General features: G+C 42.8%; 1 protein-coding gene across 1 annotated transcript in view; it reads left to right on the top strand.

Moving 5' to 3' along the window:
- Positions 1-18,465, top strand: part of LOC140514109 (myosin-6) — a 46,308-nt gene that overhangs the window by 8,660 nt on the left and 19,183 nt on the right. The window contains exons 13-25 of the mRNA XM_072624132.1: positions 1,807-2,075; positions 3,450-3,620; positions 5,029-5,338; positions 7,705-7,772; positions 8,050-8,137; positions 8,244-8,361; positions 8,523-8,646; positions 9,075-9,211; positions 10,245-10,500; positions 11,415-11,657; positions 11,909-12,085; positions 12,606-12,751; positions 13,076-13,166. Of these exons, the coding sequence (XP_072480233.1) occupies positions 1,807-2,075; positions 3,450-3,620; positions 5,029-5,338; positions 7,705-7,772; positions 8,050-8,137; positions 8,244-8,361; positions 8,523-8,646; positions 9,075-9,211; positions 10,245-10,500; positions 11,415-11,657; positions 11,909-12,085; positions 12,606-12,751; positions 13,076-13,166 (2,198 nt within the window). The remainder of the gene's footprint in view (positions 1-1,806; positions 2,076-3,449; positions 3,621-5,028; positions 5,339-7,704; positions 7,773-8,049; positions 8,138-8,243; positions 8,362-8,522; positions 8,647-9,074; positions 9,212-10,244; positions 10,501-11,414; positions 11,658-11,908; positions 12,086-12,605; positions 12,752-13,075; positions 13,167-18,465) is intronic.

The raw sequence follows: 18,465 nt of genomic DNA on the forward strand, positions 1-18,465 counted from the left end.
AAGCTCATCCAACTTAAAAAATGGTGGAGCTCTACCTAAGTTGCCCAGCTCTGGCCCTAGCCATGGTGCAGGGCAGACTGGGTGGTGCATTCCAAGCACAGAAGATGTGAGATGAAGAACCAGGAAATCTTAGTAGAGATGGAGGCACAGAGAGAACTATAGGTAAGAGGTGGAAGGGACCTCAGAGGCCTTTTAGTTCAACCCTCTCCTTTTACAAATGAGGAACTAAGAGATCTAAAGTGACTCACCCCAATTCCAAAGTCATCGAGTGGTAGACCGTGTATTAGAACCCAGAAACTCAGGTCCTTTGACTCTAAATCCACCAGTCTTTCCACAATACCACAATGTCTCTCAAGGGGAGATAGAGAGACCTCCTATAACCCTCAGAGAAAAACGAGAGTCTTCTCTTCTCTAGCTCACTGACTTTCAGCTCCCAACAGGCTCTCCACAAGGATAGTAAGTATTGAACAAACTCTTTCTAGCTTCTTTCTAATCAGACTGAGAAGTAAATCTTAATGAGGAAATTCCCTCTAGCAAAGCAGACTGGCACATTTTCTACAACTTGAAGACTTAGGTTAAGCAACTTTTCAAGATTCACACAGCCAATAAACGTCAGTGACAGAACCTGATCTCAGGTCCTGCTTCTTTTTAAGTCTGGCTCCCCAACCACTGCATAATTCTAGTTCTTGGCTCATAGAATAATAATTACGTCTTTACATAGTACTTTCAGGTTTACAAAGCGCATTACATACATTATCTCATTTGAGTCTCATAAGTGTATGAGGTAGGAGCTATTATTATCCCCATTTTACACATGAGGAAACTGAGGCTGAGGGAAGTGGTGACTTGTCCAAGGTGACACAACTACAAAATTCCAAGGCAAGATTCAAACTCAGGTCTTCCTGACTCCAAGTCAACATTCTATCCACTGTGCTATTTAGCTATTTAGCATAATCTATAAGATAGTCCTAACCTACGTTTTCTCAGCTGCCCCATCCGTTATACAGTTACTTGTTTAACTGAGTATTCATGAAACTAGACCTCATGAGTTAATGTTGCTCACAAGCAAGAGGGTGCTAATAAATGGCACCAAACTGTGGTTAGATTCTTCTACCTACCCACTTGACTCTTCCAAAGAACTATTTGACATTTATGTTGATCGTCTAAACATAAGATAATGATGGACAAAATGTTAATAATGCAGATTAAACTTGAAAGTGTGTTGTGCATCCATTTTCCTAGAAAGCTGGTTGTTAAACATGTACTAGCACCGTCTTGCTTGTGAGCAACTGTTAACTCATGAGGTCTAGTTTCATGGGAGGTAGGTGCTCTTAGAGAACACTAACACAGGAAATATTCAATTCAGTTCAACAAACATTTATTTAAATGGCTACTGTGTACCAGGTACTATGCTAGGTTCTGAGGAAAGAGAGACAAAAATGAAACAGACCCTGCCCTCAAGGAACTTACATTATGGAGGGATGGAGAATGGCAAGTGATAGGGATTCCAACCAAGCAATCATTCAGCATTTATTAAACGTCTACTATATACCAATAATTGTGAAGACAGGAAGAAGAACATCCTAAGCATGGGGGATAGTCTGTATAAAGGTAAGGTAGAAAATGGAATGCAAGCAACCAAGTCAATTTACTTAGAACTTGGGAGCAAAGGGGAATATGTCTGTTTAACTGGTTCTACATGGGCTTGGCTCAGTAGTACCCAGCAAATGAGATGAGATCACGATGAGGAGAGTTGGGAGAGGGCTTGGGGAAGCAAGGGAGAACATGCTCAACTCTTTCCATCAGATGCTGACAAGTCAGCCTACCTCATGGGACTGAACTCGGCTGACCTGCTGAAAGGACTGTGCCACCCTCGGGTGAAGGTGGGCAATGAGTATGTCACCAAAGGTCAGAATGTCCAGCAGGTGAACTACTCCGTTGGGGCCCTGGCCAAAGCTGTCTATGAGAAGATGTTCAACTGGATGGTGGTTCGGATCAATGCTACTCTGGAGACCAAACAGCCACGCCAGTACTTCATTGGTGTCCTTGACATCGCTGGCTTTGAAATCTTTGATGTGAGTTGGGGGTCTAGGGTGGAGAGGAATTCTGGTTTAGAGGTGAGCCCAGCAGTATTGCCGAGCTGAGAGTGGGAAACACCATTCCTCACCTAGGCAAGACACACCTTGTGTAAGCTCTAATTCAAGTCCTATTTCTTCCAAGGAGACTTTGCCAAGTGCTTCAGCTCACACTGATTGCCTTCTTCTCTGAATTCCTAATATACCAACAGTCTACCCTACACTGCTTAGCCTTGATTGAACCTGACTGCTTTGTTTGGCCCTCTCAATTGTTTCATATGTTTTAGTTGGCTTTTATTATATATTTTTTCAGTTATCAAACATTTCTTTTTCTCCCTCCCCACTGGGAGAAAAAAACCTTGTAGCAAATATATATATATATAATCAAATAGAACAAATGTCTATATTCCTATGTCAAAAATGCATGTCTTATTTTGCATATTTCTCCATCCCCCGAGGTCAGGAGGTGCAAGGCATTCCTCATCATCATTCCTCAGGAATCAGGGTTGTCATTGTATTTATCGGGGTTTTTAAATCTTTGAAAATCATTGATCTTTCTAATATTGATGTTATTATGTAAATTGTTCCCCTGGTTCTGCTCACTTCACTGTGCATCAGTTCTTAGAAGTCTTCCCAGGTTTCTCTGAAACCATCTCTTTTTCACTTCTCACAACACAATAGTATTATAATTACATATATATTATATAGAATATATATAATTTTATATATTCTATATATAATCATAATCATTATAATTTGTCAGCCTCTAGTTTCTAGTGTTTTGCTACTACAAAAAAAGTTGCTATAAATATCTTTAACAATATATGAATATATATAATAATAAATATGAATATTTTTCTACATACAGTAACTTTTCCTCTTTCTTTGATTCCTAATTGAATTGTAAAGTCTCCTAGGACAGGGGCCTTGACTTTTAATCCCTTAGATGTTCTTCACTACAATGAGCCACAAATAGGCTCCCCATACATGCTTAAAAACTGAGACTGCCAGACCTGGAAAAGAGATATTAGACAGCAAGTAGTCTAAAACATTCCTCTTATAGTGAGGCCCAGAGAGGAAAATTTTCCCAAACTCACACAGCTAATTAGTGACAGAGCTAGAACTGGAATCCAGGTCTCTGAATACTCCAAATGATTCCTCTCTCTAATGCAGTGTGTCCTCTCTAATCTGGCTCCACTAACCTAGCTATCCAACCTCATCTCATCCAACTCCTCAACACATTGATTCAATTTAATAAACACCACCTCTCCACTCTGCTGAAAAGCCAACGTCTTCCCTGTCCCACATAGACACCACATTCACTGATTGACTGAGTGAGTGACCTGGCCAATCTCCCCTTTATGTTACTTCTAGTTCAACAGCTTTGAACAGCTCTGCATCAACTTCACCAACGAGAAACTGCAACAGTTTTTCAATCACCACATGTTCGTGCTGGAGCAGGAGGAATACAAGAAAGAGGGTATTGAGTGGGAGTTCATTGACTTTGGCATGGACCTGCAGGCCTGCATTGACCTCATTGAGAAGGTACTCCAAACCCACCTCTTTGACCCAGGCCCCCAGATAGAGGTACAACATCATGTCCATGCCAAGACATGTAGCCTAAGGACAAGAAGTTAGAATCAAAGAATTATGTCCCCTGCCCAGAAAAAGGAACAAATCCTAGAAAGAGTCAGTATCTGTAACTTGAAATACTATGTCCTCCTTCTCCCAAACCAAAATGTACTGTCTAAAGGGAAATTCTTTACTACTTGATAAATGAAAACTAAGTTCATCTTTAGACATAGACACCTAGGTGGGGATCACTCTGAGAGAGAAAGGAAGATAAGGAAGCTAGCAGGTATTCTCTGCCTGCTCTGATTCTTTGGGACACTTTACTGCCTTTTGTAATTTCCCCATGTAGACCAGAGTCACCTACTGAATAATCACTACCACTTTGTAACCAATCCTCAACAATGTGAGTTACTTCCCTAAACGTTGAGATTGATTAGATGATTGAGCAGATGGAGTATACTCATTTGTAACGTATACGTGTATTCTATACAGACTTAGAAGTCTCTAGAACACTCTGTCCCTTGCTGAATTAATGAAACTTTCAGATGGGTAGGAGCCTACCACCAAATACACTAGTTTATGATGGTTGAGTCGAGTTCTTGAGGCTCTTTCTGCCTTTAGACCCCTCAGAATGTTCAGGGACTTCTTAGATAGGAACTTTGCCTACCATATGTACCTTTCATGAAGGAAGAGTGTGGAAGGAAGGAAGGAAGGAAGGAAGGAAGGAAGGAAGGAAGGAAGGAAGGAAGGAAAATCTTCAAGGAAGCACAGGGCTATAGAAGGAAAATTACTTTTCTCTAACACTAGAGTATGGAATGGATCTCACAGGATCATGGATTTAGAGGTGGAAGAGATCTTAGAGATCATCAAGTCGAACCCCCTTCATTTAAATGATGAGAACACTGAGGCCCAGAGAAGTCACAGCCCAACATCAACCAAATGAAATAATATTCATAAAGCACTTAGCACAGAGCCTGGCTTTCTTTCCCTTCCCAACATCACACAGGCAGTAACTAGGATTTGCACCCAGATCCTTTAATTTCTAAATCTAACATTCTCTCCATTGTGTCATGAAATAGATTTGACCTGAAATTATTTATATTTAGGTTAGATGTTAGAAATCACTTCCTGAATTCGACCTCATTGACCTAATGACCATTCACTCCCACTTTATTTGCTACCTCACCCTCAGCTCATGAGCTAGTGGCACAGGTGACTGAAAGAGACTATGAAAAGCTCCTGTGGGTCAGTAATAGATCAGGTACTCAAATACAGGCATGAACAAGTTAACTTCTAGAGGTTCCTTCCTGTCTGGGGAGTCTATGGCTCTGTGAACCCTTGGGAGGAAATTCAGCTACATTCCCTCTTTCCTTCCCCACAGCCCATGGGCATAATGTCCATTCTGGAGGAGGAATGCATGTTCCCCAAAGCCACTGATATGACCTTCAAGGCCAAACTCTACGACAACCACCTGGGCAAATCCAACAACTTCCAAAAGCCCCGAAATATCAAGGGGAAGCCAGAGGCCCACTTCTCCCTGATACACTATGCAGGCACCGTGGATTATAATATCATAGGCTGGCTGGAGAAGAACAAGGATCCACTCAATGAGACTGTGGTGGGCCTCTATCAGAAGTCCTCCCTCAAACTGATGGCAACCCTCTTTGCTTCCTACGCTTCTGCTGATAGTGGTGAGTACCTAACTCTGAGATCTGTTAATGGCACCTTAGGAAACCTTGTGGAATTCAGCATCTGGCTGCCAGGAAATGAAGAGTTCCCAGATCAGAGGGAACCTATTGCTTGGGGGGTGATGATGAGCTATAGAAAAGAAGCCTCTAACTCCAAAGAGGGAAGGGAAAAAAGATAAAATAAATTAGGGAGGGAAAGATATGGGAAGAGGGTGGTGAATGTACTTGGGTTGGGAACTCCAGCCATAGACTAGAGCTAAAGATCTCTCATGATACAGACTAATGCCTCTTATGCCAGGTAACTGGGAAGGTCACTACCTGAAGATTCCTACTTAGGAAAGGGTCAGGAGTGTCATGCTATTTGGGCATTGACTGGAGTGAGTTAATAGAGATGAATGGTGCCTTTCCCAAGGTGCCCAAGGCAAAGGTTAGGGTCCAGGTTAAAAGTATTAGGGCAGTGCCAGAGATCTAGAGAGTATGTATGGAAAGCAAGTGAAGAGACATGATCTGGGATTTGGGTGGAGGAGTTCCAAACTGGGAGAACAGAGAGTCCTAGTTCCCCACAGAGTTCAATACAATTTGTACTACTCAGTTTATTATGAGCATATTCATGTTTTATGGCTGGCTGGCCAAGTGAGGCTAGTCTTACCTTCTAACTTTCCCAATGGCCACCAGCGGCAACGTGAAGCTCAGGGCAAAGGGTGGTCTCTGAGCCCTATCAATCAAGCAATCAACTAGGATTTATTAAGCACCTACTCTGTGCCAGGCACCACTCTAAGTACTGGAGATAGAAAGAAAGGCAAAAAAACCCAAACAAACAAACCACCCAGCCCCTGCCTTCCAGGAGCTCGTAGCAGGCAAGCTGCCTCCCCCTCCTCTTCCTTCTCCTCTCCAAAGGAAAGTAAACTTGGATGGCCAAAAGATGCCCAGTAGACTTGGGTTTTACTGGTTCCTTTCTTATTTCCCTTCCTCTCCTCTCTTCTCTCCCGTCCTGTCCCAAAACCTTAAACCTATTGCCCTCTGCAACTGGGACTCCACTGGGGCCCTGTCTAAGGGCTCCTCTGGACCCTCCTGCCTTGAGAGTGATTGTCCATAGTAACTGTTGCTGTTTTCCTTCTAGCCTGATTGTCTTTCATTTTCTTGACCTCATTAAAGGGGCCATGCCCTGGCTACTTCTTAAACAGGCCTATTCAATGAATGGGCGTTGCCTCATCCTAAGTGAGTACCTGCACAGACCTTGCCCTAAAGGGGCCAAGGTCTCCCAGTGCATCCTGGGCCATCTCCAGTCATCCTGATGAATATCTGGTCACTGGATACAGATGGCTCAGGAGGAGAAGTGAGGCTGGTGACCTGCACAGCCCTCCCTCACTCAAAACAAAGTCCAGTGCAAGTCATGTCATCATTTCTGTGACAGCATGGTCTTCTGCAAAACAATTAAGATCTACACAGGATCAACTGGGCAGAGTCTCAGAGGAAAGACACAAACTTTAAGGATGATTGGGAAGGAAATTTTGTAGAAGGCGGGGTTTTAACTGAGACTTAAAGGAAGCCAGGGAAGCAGGAGGCAGAGAGGAGGAGGGAGAGCATTCCAGTCACTGGAGACAGCTCAGAACTGGAAGATCAAGAGATGTGGGACACAAATAAAGTACATGAGATTGCCTTCTGGGGGAGGGAGGGTGGTGAGGGCAGAGCAGGGAAGGAGGGAAGGCTAGAATTGGGCAGTCAAAACTTTTTTAAAAAAGGTTCTTAATTGTTTTAACATGTAATTGAGAGGGAAATTATTTTTTTTTAAAAAATACGATGTGTGAGAGGAGCAGTAAGGAATGTTACTGGATTAAAGATAACATGGAGGGAACGAGGTGTAAGAAGACTGAAAAATAGGAAACAACCAGGTTACAAAGGGCTTTGAGAGTCAAACAGAGGATTTTATATCTGATCCTGGAGGCAAAGAGGAGTTTATTGAGTAGAGGAGGTGATAGGGTCAGACTTGCACTTTAGGAAGACTTATTTGGCAACTGAGAGGAGGATGGATTGGAGTGGGGAGACATGAGATAGACACCAAGCAGCAGGCTATTTTGTACTTGCCCAAGTGTAAGGTAATGAGGAGCTGTAGCAAGGTGATTATAGTGTCAGAGGAGAGAAGCGAGCATATAGGAGAGATGTTTAGAAGGTATGGGGGTTAAGAGAGAGTCAGAGAGAGAGTGACAGAAGATGGGGGGTATCCTTAAGACTAAGAGAAGTTAGAAAGAAGGGAAAGCTTGAGGGGGAAAGGTAATAAGAAAAGAAATATAGGGAGTGAGGGGACTGTAGGGGGTAGAGGAAGAAAGTATGCCTTCCCTCCCTGACTGATTCTTTCCTCTCTCCAATAGCTGATACCAAAAGCAAAGGAGGCAAGAAAAAAGGGTCTTCCTTCCAGACAGTGTCAGCTCTCCACCGGGTAAGAAGGGCTAGCCACTGTGGGTAGAAATGGGAGTCCTGAGGGCAAACTTGGCCTAGCAGAGCAGGGTGGGATGGAACTGAGAGGAAAGGGGCCAGAGGGATGTATTACCTTAGACATGCAAATTCTGCACAGGTCATATGCAAAGTCAGGGCTTTTAGACTTGAGTCAACACTGTTAGAGTTTCAGTGTTGCTTAGGCTAGGCTGAAAAGGTGGTGCTGAAAAGATGGCTCCTGTCAACTTGAATCCTCCTTGACCACTGCCATCCATCCCCAGGAGAACCTCAACAAGCTAATGGCCAATCTAAAGACCACCCATCCCCACTTTGTTCGATGTATCATTCCCAATGAGAGGAAAGCTCCTGGTGAGTAGTGGGCAGGGAAGGCAGTTAAAAAAGGTGGGAGGTAGGGAATGCTCTGCCAATATTTACTCAGAAACTTATCTTTTATCTGGTCCTTTAATGCCCGCAGGGGTGATGGACAACCCTCTGGTAATGCACCAACTACGCTGTAATGGAGTGCTTGAGGGGATCCGAATCTGCAGGAAGGGATTCCCCAACCGAATCCTCTATGGGGATTTCAGACAGAGGTGGGTGAGGGTCCCCAGGGAAGACATTTGGATCTGAGGGCAGGGGAGGTCAGAGGTGGGGAAGGCTGGCGGTAGAAGATCTTGTTCTCAAGTCGAATCATTCTCCATTTAATCGAGAATCACATGGAGAGTGAGATGACCATCTCCACCTCTCTCATCAGGTATAGGATTCTGAACCCAGCAGCCATCCCTGAGGGCCAGTTCATCGACAGCAGGAAGGGGGCAGAGAAGCTGCTTGGCTCCCTGGACATTGACCACAACCAGTACAAGTTTGGCCACACCAAGGTGAGGGAGGCAGGGCCACAGAGGAGAGGACTCACTGGGAATGTGTAGGGACTTCCCCAAGGGGAGGCGGTCTGAGGTCACAGCTGGGAGAAGGGCAGAGGGAGAGAGAGATGCATCTTGTCCTATAACAACCACCACTAGTTTCATCCCCAACTTCTTTTTCTCTCTTTTCTTCATCCCCAGTCCGAGTCCTCCCTCTCTGGGAGGATGGCTCCTAGTCCATGCTTTATTGTTAGGGATCAACAGGGGAATCCTAGGAAAGGGGAGATTTAGGTTCCATCCCATGATTCTGGAATCTCTGTAATGAAATCTCTCAGTGCCACTTATTATCCTTCCACAATTCTCTCCTGGGAGGACTGCAATAACTTCCCGTGAGGATAACCCTTTCTCTCCCTTCCTCATCCACAACATGTGAATCTTCTCTCCAGGTATTCTTCAAGGCTGGGCTGCTGGGGCTGCTGGAAGAGATGAGAGATGAGAGACTGTCCCGCATCCTCACCCGGATTCAGGCTCAGGCCCGGGGCCTGCTGATGAGGATCGAGTTCAAGAAAATTGTGGAACGAAGGTGAGGGGTTGAGAGGGAGGCACTGGGGAACCACTGAACCAGGGACCTAATAAGTTGTCTAAATAGAACTGAAGTTATTACAAATGCTAGACAGTGCAACGCATAGAGTGCTAGACTTAGAATCAGGAAGAACTGGGATCTAATATGCCTCAGATATTCAGTAGTCCTCTCACAACTTAGTGTTTTTATCTGTAAAATGGGGCTAATGCCAGCATCTACCTCTAGGGTTCTTAATGAGATAACATAAAATGCTTCATAAGTATTAATGCACCATATAAATGCTGGCCATTATTACTGGATAGTCTTGGGATACTATGGGTTAGTCATGGACCCTAGAACTACCAAGGACATTGGGAATCATAGTTATTAGGAAGTGATAAACACCTGGCCCTTTTATGGTCCCATCCTGATGCCCCTCTCTGTCAGAGCAGTTATCCAGGAGGCAAACTGCTACTGAGATATGAGACATTTCAGTACAAAATCTGCAGGGCAAGGAGGTAGTGATAGCCTGTCGAGCTGAGAGGAGGTACACTATTGTGGGGAAAGTGCTAGACTTTGAGTCAGGAGAAAGCTGCCTTCAAATCTCATCACTAACATTTATTAGCTCTGTGACCCAGGGTGAATCACTTACCCTCTCTGAGACTCAGTTTCCTTCTCTCTAAGATGAGGATAATGACACCTGAGATACCTGCTTTATAGAGGTGTTGTGAGGATCAAATGAGAAAGCATATGGAAAGTAATTTGCTAATTTGTAGCTCTATGTAAATGTCAGTTATTATCGACAGATAACGTGTATTAAGCAACTTCTTCGAGCATAGCACGATTCTGGGTCCTCTATGGGATACAAGGGGAGGGAGAGAATGTGCTCCAGCCCCTGGGGAATTTATAATCTTAAGTCCTCCCCTCTCAGTGGTAGGAAGTCTCTTGAAACTAAGGAGTCTTAGTGGAAGGTGGAGCCTGGTTCATGGGATGAAAGGACAAAATAAATGGGTTCATGGCACCTGTTCTCCTTACATTGACTTTTCCGTCTCAGGGATGCCCTCCTGGTGATTCAATGGAACATCCGGGCCTTCATGGGGGTCAAGAATTGGCCCTGGATGAAGCTCTACTTCAAGATTAAGCCTCTGCTGAAGAGTGCAGAGACAGAGAAGGAAATGGCCAACATGAAGGAAGAATTTGGGCGCATCAAAGATGCCCTGGAGAAGTCAGATGCTCGACGGAAGGAATTGGAGGAAAAGATGGTGTCCTTGCTTCAGGAGAAGAATGACCTGCAGCTCCAAGTTCAAGCAGTAAGACCACTTGCTCTTCCTAAGTCTTCCCCACACTCCTTACCCTGCCCTTTCTTAGGAAACAACCCATCTTCCTACCCCAGGAAACCCCCTAGAGCAGTCTCTGAGTCCAAAGTCTTTTTCTAATTCTCCTGCTTTCTTCTCCTTCCAATCTCTTGTTTTATTTATTTTTGTTCTGAACTTACCAAGCACCCAATAAAATAGATATTTTTCTATATGTGCTAAAAAACAAAAATAAAATTACTCATGAAATGGCAGGTATATGTTATGTATAGTTTGCTTATCTTTTAAAGCATATAGTTTCAACATGTTTTTTTCAAAGCTGCTTTGTTTATTTGTGCTTCTTTTTTACTTTTTTTCTGTTTGCTTCATTTAAAAAAAAAAGATGCTTTGTTAATCCTCTTTTCTTTCATTTCATTTTTTTTTTTTTTGCTAACCTTATCCCTATCCTTTTCTTTTCTGCCTTGTCCTCTTACTACCCTCTTACATTGGAAAAAAAGAAAAAAGAAAAAAAAGCCCTTGAAGCAAACATGTATAGTCAAGCAAAAGAAATTCCCACTTTGGCTATATCTAAAAAAGTTTGCCTTATTTTATACCTTGAATCCATGTTAAGCATGTAACGTCCTTCACCATCAGTCCTCTGGAATCCCAGCTGGTCATAGAGTTGATCAGAGTTTTCAAGTCTTGTTCTTTATAATCTCGTGATTGTTGCACAAATTGTTCTCCTGGCTCTGGTCACTTCACTGTGCATCAGTTCAGTCGGGCCTTTCCAGGCTTTTCTGAAGCTGTCCGGGTTGGCTTTTCTCATGGCACTGTAACATTTCGTTACATTCACATGCCTTAATTTGTTTGGCCGTTGCTTAATTGGTAGAATCTCTCTTCCATCTCTCATTTTCTCCATGCTTTGCTCTCAGGAACAAGACAACCTGGCGGATGCAGAAGAGCGCTGTGACCAGCTCATCAAAAACAAGATCCAGCTGGAGGCCAAGGTCAAGGAGCAGACAGAGCGCCTGGAGGATGAGGAGGAGATGAATGCTGAGCTCACAGCCAAGAAGCGAAAGCTGGAGGATGAGTGCTCAGAGCTGAAGAAGGACATTGATGATCTGGAGCTGACCCTGGCCAAGGTGGAGAAGGAGAAACATGCAACGGAGAACAAGGTGAGCAAAGGGATCCCTTCCCTCTCCATCTCCAGACCTCCATGGGACTCCCAGGTCATACCAGCTTCTGCCATAGGGTCAGGTCACTAGTAACACCCATAACCAAATCTGCCTTACCCCCAGTGGTCTATGAGGTTAACTTAAGCCCTGATATCTCTCCTGGCAATGCCTCTTATGGATAAGTTAACTGGTTTGGGCCTGCCAACTTTTGACCACAATGGTGGATGGGAAATGGGGTTCTTATCCCACAGGTGAAAAACCTGACAGAGGAGATGGCTGGGCTGGATGAAATCATTGCCAAGCTGACTAAAGAGAAGAAAGCCCTGCAAGAGGCCCATCAGCAAGCACTAGATGACCTACAGGTTGAGGAAGACAAGGTCAACACACTGACCAAATCCAAGGTCAAGCTGGAACAGCAAGTGGATGATGTGAGTAGCTTTGACCCCTTCCCCTTATTTCGATGAACTAGCTCTTCCAGGAGACTCCAGTGATCTAAAAGGGCAGGGGACCTCTTTCACTCTCTATATGACCTTGGGTTATGTCATCCAATCTCCTTGGTCCTTAAACTCCCTTCCACTTTGAGATCTACAGGATCCTATGATCTCCAACACCTTGTACGCTAAGATGCACGTAGCAGAATCCTAGTAAGCGTTAGTTGAACTGGATTAAATAAAATCCACTGGTCTTATTCCTGAGTCCACTGGAACTTCTATATTATCTGAGATCCTTCTTCAGACTTTATCCTTGTTTCCTTTGGCAACTTGACCTCAGGTCCCATGTACTTAAGGACAGGAGCCCCATGAACTTTAGGTCTAGGGTTAAGGTTGAGCAGAGAGGATTCTGTATAGTAGATTCTTGGTCTTGCCTGGAATAGTATCTCTCTGACTATGCAAATGTCTCTATCCCTTTGTCTTTCTTTCTGTCTCTGTCTCTCTATCTCTCTATCAGCTGGAAGGATCCCTGGAACAGGAGAAAAAGGTCCGGATGGACCTGGAGCGGGCAAAGAGGAAGCTGGAAGGAGACCTCAAGCTGACCCAGGAGAGTATCATGGACCTAGAGAATGACAAGCTGCAGCTAGAGGAGAAACTCAAGAAGTATGAGCCCATGGTGGGGAGGAGACAGGGCATATGAGATCTGTGCATGAGTCAGAGGGCACATCAGACAGACAGACCACCCAACCTCCATTGTACTGCTAGTCTCTTAGGGGTTTCAGGGAATGACTAATGTAGCCCCTTCCACAGGTCAGATTTATCCCAATCGTTGCCCTTCTCCCCATTCATACTCCCTGGAAAAGTCAACATTGACCATTTGTCTCTGGGGGTAAACTGAATACTCTGAGTGGCCTAGAAAAGGGGAAGAGAAAAAGTAGAAATGAAGGAGGGGGAATGCCCAACATCCACCAACTACCTCCATTTCAGGAAGGAGTTTGACATCAGTCAGCTGAACAGCAAAATCGAGGATGAGCAGGCAGTGGCTCTCCAGCTACAGAAGAAACTAAAGGAAAACCAGGTAATTGCCCAGACAACTAGGTAGAGGCCCCTGGAGGGAACTGAAGGGTTTGGATACCTCAGAGAAGACACCTGGGACATTCTAGAATATAGAATCATGTAGTAGTATCATATCATATCATATATCATATAACAGGGCAGCTGGGTAGCTCAGTGGATAGAGGTCTGAGCCTAGAGGCAAGAAGATCTGAGTTCAAATCCAGCCTGGGACATTTACTATCTGTGTGACCCTGGGCAAGTCACTTAACTCTGTTTACCTCAGTTTCCTTTTCTGTAAAATGAGTTGGAGAAGGAAATGGCATCTTTGCCAAGAAAACCCCAAATGGGGGTCAGAAGTATGATAAAACTTCTCATCTAAAGACAGAAAGCCCTCAGAGGGCAGTTCAGTGTTACAGATGAAACCCATGGAGTTTAAGTGACTTAACCAAGGTCATACAGGTAGTAAGCGTCAGAGGGAGGATTTAAAGTCAGGTTCTAGGACTCCTTCTATGATACCACAGGGCCTCCTCTCCTCGAGCAACCTCAAAGTTAATTAACAATGAGACTCAATCACTTTCCCCTGAGAATCTAGTGACTCTCTAGAATGCTAATTATTTCTCAGAAGAGAATAATTCACTTTCACTCCAGAACAGCCTCAAATTGGGCTATTCTGGAAGCAGGGATGGGAGGATATCTCTTAACAGCCACTTTTCTCTGGGATAAAAAGTTGAGCTGCTTTCTTTTTCCTGGTCCCTTCATTCTAAAGCAAACGATGGGAAAAGCCTCCTCCCCATCTCTCCTCTTTCCTCCTATACAAAGGAGCAGACGATCACAAAGACAGGTGGGAAGCCTTGGGATCCCTCTTTAAAAAAAAGACGTCATAACCTTTAACAAGAACAAAGAGTCAAAACAATCAATAAAATCTTACAAGTAAAATCTTAGTATTTAACAAAGTAGAACCAAAGGTATTGACAAACATGAAAAAATAAACATATGTTCATTGTGTCCCTTTCCAGGTCTACCTAAAATCTTGTTTCCTCTGGCTTTGTTTTCTTCTCTTTTTAAAAATATGTATAGCTGTAGCCAATGTATTTGCAGTTCAGGTGTTGTAACATTGCTTCATTTTGTCTTTCCATATTTCTTTATGTGCAGCATTAGCTTTGTATAAGGAATATATCTGACGACTACTACTGACATCTCATGCACAATTTTCCCTCCTCCATGAGTTGAATCCTCCCTCCAGAGCACTCATTTTTCCAAAGACACTCTCTGCCATCCACCTGTTGTGGACTCTGTTCATTGGACCAGGATTCAATTCAGTTTGGCAAATATTCACTAAGCACCTACTGTGTGCATATCATCATGTAGGGCATACCCTACTCATAGTAGGGCTAAATATGTGCCAGATGTGGACAAAATGACAGTCACCTGCTAGCAAGTACATTGATTCCTTGTGGTGAGAAGCTCATCTTAGCCTTACTTGAGTACAAATCTGGCAGGAGGTAGCCTGGGATAGTGGGGAAAGGGCTGGCAATTAGAGCACTAAGGCAAAACAGATTAAGCAATAACAGTAATAATCATCTTTGCATTTATATGTTTACATATAAATATATTTATATTCATTATATTGTACATTTTTATATAGTATATATTGCTATAGAAATATATTTATATATAAAATTTTATATATGCATTTATATCCTTATATAAAAATTTATATTATATATTATATTATATATTTATACATAAATGTACATATAAATTTTATATATGTATTTCTATATTTAAATATTTGTATAGTACCAAATATTTGCAAAATATACAATAATAATAGCTAACATTTATATGGTGCTTACTAGGTGCCAGGCACTGTCCTAAGTTGTTTTACAATTATTTCCTCATTTGCCCCTTTATTCTATTATTATTCTATTTCTATTATTCTATTCTATTATTATTTCCATTGTACAGTTGAGGAAACTGAGGCAGACAGAAGTTAAGTGACTTGTCCAGGGCCACACAGCTAGTAAATATCTGAGGCTAGATTTGAACTCAGGGCTTGCTGACATCAGGCCCAAGGCTCTATCCATTGAGCCACCAAACATTATCTCATCTGGTCTCATCTGGTCCTCACAACAAGCCTCTAAGGTAGATGTTTTTATTATTCCCATTTTTTTAGATCAGGAAACTGAGGCTGAGAAAGGGGAAGTTACTTACCCAAGGTCATGTTATCCACTCTAGCACCTAGTTGCCTCCAGCCCCAGCTGTCATTTACTGACTAGATATCCTTGGGCAAGTTATATAACCTTCCTGAACTCTAATTTCTGTAATATATGCGTGTTAACATGAGGTGTCCCAAAGGATTTAGTATAGTTTCGTGTTTAGTTGTTGCTGGGTTTTTAAAAACAACTTTAAACTTCACTAAGACTTTTTGGATGCTGTGTTCGTCCTACCACCCTCGTAGGCTGTTAATTTATTCAGTGGGATAATGTGAGCAAAACAGTTAGTAGCCAGACAATAGCGTATAAAGGTCAGCTATTATTATCTTTCACTCAAGTCCTATGGGACACCCCATCACAGTACGGAGGTGACCTTAAGGTACGGGGAGACTACGCCAGCAGAACACGGGCTCCAGTGGGTCCATCCAGTCAAGCAAGAGAGGCTTTGAGTCTTGGCTCAGCAGCAAGCTGTATCTGTCATTCAAGGACCAGGATAGCTAAGCTGAGAGAGAGAGAGACAGACAGACAGACAGACTCATCCATCATCAGCAGATTGGCCTGTCCTGGTTGCTTCTGACCATAGCAACCGTAGCTCATTTACTGAAGCATGTTTGGGGACAGGAGGTTGAAGGGGCTTCTGATCTGCATCTAGGAAGAAAATCAGGACACAAATGAAACTCCAGATTTTTTGGAGTAGTGTTGAATGATGATGGTGTAAGCTGAAGGGAGATTTTGAAAGGGGACATAGAGAGTCTGTTCTCCTCTTTTACCCAAGGAAGAAGGAAAGAAGCATTAATATAATACCTACTATGTGTCAGGCACCTAAGTGCTTTACAAATCTTATCTTATTTGATTCTCAGAACAACCCTGAGAATTAAGTGCTTAGTATCCATATTTTATGGTTGGGGAAACTGAGGTAAAGTGACTTGCCCATGGTGAAAAACCAGTAAGTGTCAGACTTGGAACCTGAATTCAGGTCTTACTGACTCAAGAACAAGGACTCTATCCACTGCACTACCACAACTGGCTACCAAGGAGGGTATACTGCCAACAATCCTTCAGGACTAAGTACTAGCATTTCCACTGAGTGCCAGTGCAGTAAAAACAAATGTCTCAGGCATTTGATCAAGTTCAGAGATCTCTCTCCTGGGAAATCTAGTTCTATTTTAAATGACATAAGATCATAGGACATAAAGCTGGAAGGGACCTTAGAGATCCATTCCATTAAACAAAAATAAGAATAGCTAACATTTATATGGTACTTTTAAGGTTTGCAAAGCACTTTACAAATATAATCTCATTTTTTTAATCTCACAACAATCCTAAGATAGGCGCCAATATTATCCCCATTTGTAAACTGAGACAGACATAGGTTAAGTGACTTGCTCAGGGTCACCCAGCTAAGAAGTATCTGAGGCAAGATTTTAACTCAGTTCTTACCCACTCCAGTCCCAGCACTTGATCCACTGTGCTACCTAGGTACCTGATTTTTTTTTATTTAAAATTTAAATTTAAAACTTATATAAATTTTTATGTTTTATTAAAAAGTTTATTTTTTTAATGTATTAATGTGCCAGGCATGATGCTAAGTGCTGAGGATATAAATACAAAAATGAAACAAGCCATTAAGAAGCTTCATTCTATTAATCATCTATCTAATCCAATCTCCTCCTTCTACCACCATCCCATATTACAGATGAGAAAACTGACAAGGGAAATGACTGACCCAGTCATATGGCCCTAAATAGTAAAACTAGTACTTAAATCGAGGTCTTTGGGCCCCTGTCTCCTTTGCATCCTCCAGGTGTGGATTCACTGTGATTCATGGGCTGGATTTTTTTTTTTTTTTTTGGAACAGGAGAAAGAGCTTTGTTTATGTCTCCTCCCTTTGTTATAACAGCTTGAATGTCTTTAGCGCTTTTAAGTTTACAAAACCCTGTCCTCACAACTCTGAGGTCGTTTGGTCAAGTATTGTTGTCATTATCCCCTTTGTATAGATGAAAAAAATGACAGCTCAGAGAACTTAAGTGACTTGCCCAGACTCACAAAACCAAGTGAGTATAAGAGCCTGAACTTGATCCCAGATCATCATCTATCTTCAAAAGCCATTAACAGTTTTTCTGTTTTGCTTTGCATCTCCCCTTCGAAGAAATAGTTTCCGTTATTTGCCGGTGCTACAGAACAAAAGCATTGTCTTCTCATTTCAATTGAGATGCTCCCCTCTGCTGGGAAGTAAGAAAAATGGCTCTCCTCTCCTGCTCCTGGTTTCCACAGCACTGAAAATAAATAAGTACGTACCCACTGGAAACCTACACCTTGCTGACACAAAGGGTCCTAGAGTTCAGACACTGTCCTAAAGGAAAGGATCCCATCCCACCCTCTGCCTGGCCCCTGCTGCAGCCCAAGACTAAAGTAGCGAGAGGAGCAAGAAGTCCTAAGTAGAACAAAAAACACAGTTTTTAGAGTCAGAAGACCTGAATTTGAGTCCAGGTTCTAGAACTTACTAGTTTCATGACCTTAGGCAAGTTATAAACTTCTTCATCTGTAAAACGGACAATACTAACGATATTAGTACTCTCTGCCTCGTGGAATTGCTTTGGGGAAAGTGCTTTGTGAACCTCAAAGTGAGAGTGAAGCAGCCTTTCCATCAGATACACGGATGGTGGATAGGCAAATAAGAGATGCAGGTGAAGACGGTGCCCCACTAAAATACCCATAAAATTGACGATGCTCCTGGGATTCAGCATTAGGAAACAAATACAATAAAACCCCCCAAATTAATCAGATCAAGGAATTACAGAGTGGGGATGGGGGTGGAGAATCAATGGCTAATTGAATTTTCTGGTTACCTGAGAATAAACAGAAGACACTTTTTTTTTTCAGGTCTTTTCCATGCAAATCTGTGTAGAATATCCATTGTCTTACCCTAGGAAGCAAAGCATAATGAACCTCATGGAAATTTTCTCTGGTGACCCAGATATTACAGTACCTTAGACTCATCTCTCTAAACACAAATTCTCATCATCCTGTACTATAGTTGTAGAAGGTCCAAGAAACTGACTGAAGCTGTCCTAAGCCAAGGGCGCAGCCTGAAAGTATTACTTT

This window comes from Notamacropus eugenii, chromosome 7, assembly GCF_028372415.1.
Source record: "Notamacropus eugenii isolate mMacEug1 chromosome 7, mMacEug1.pri_v2, whole genome shotgun sequence".
Lineage (NCBI taxonomy): Eukaryota > Metazoa > Chordata > Mammalia > Diprotodontia > Macropodidae > Notamacropus > Notamacropus eugenii.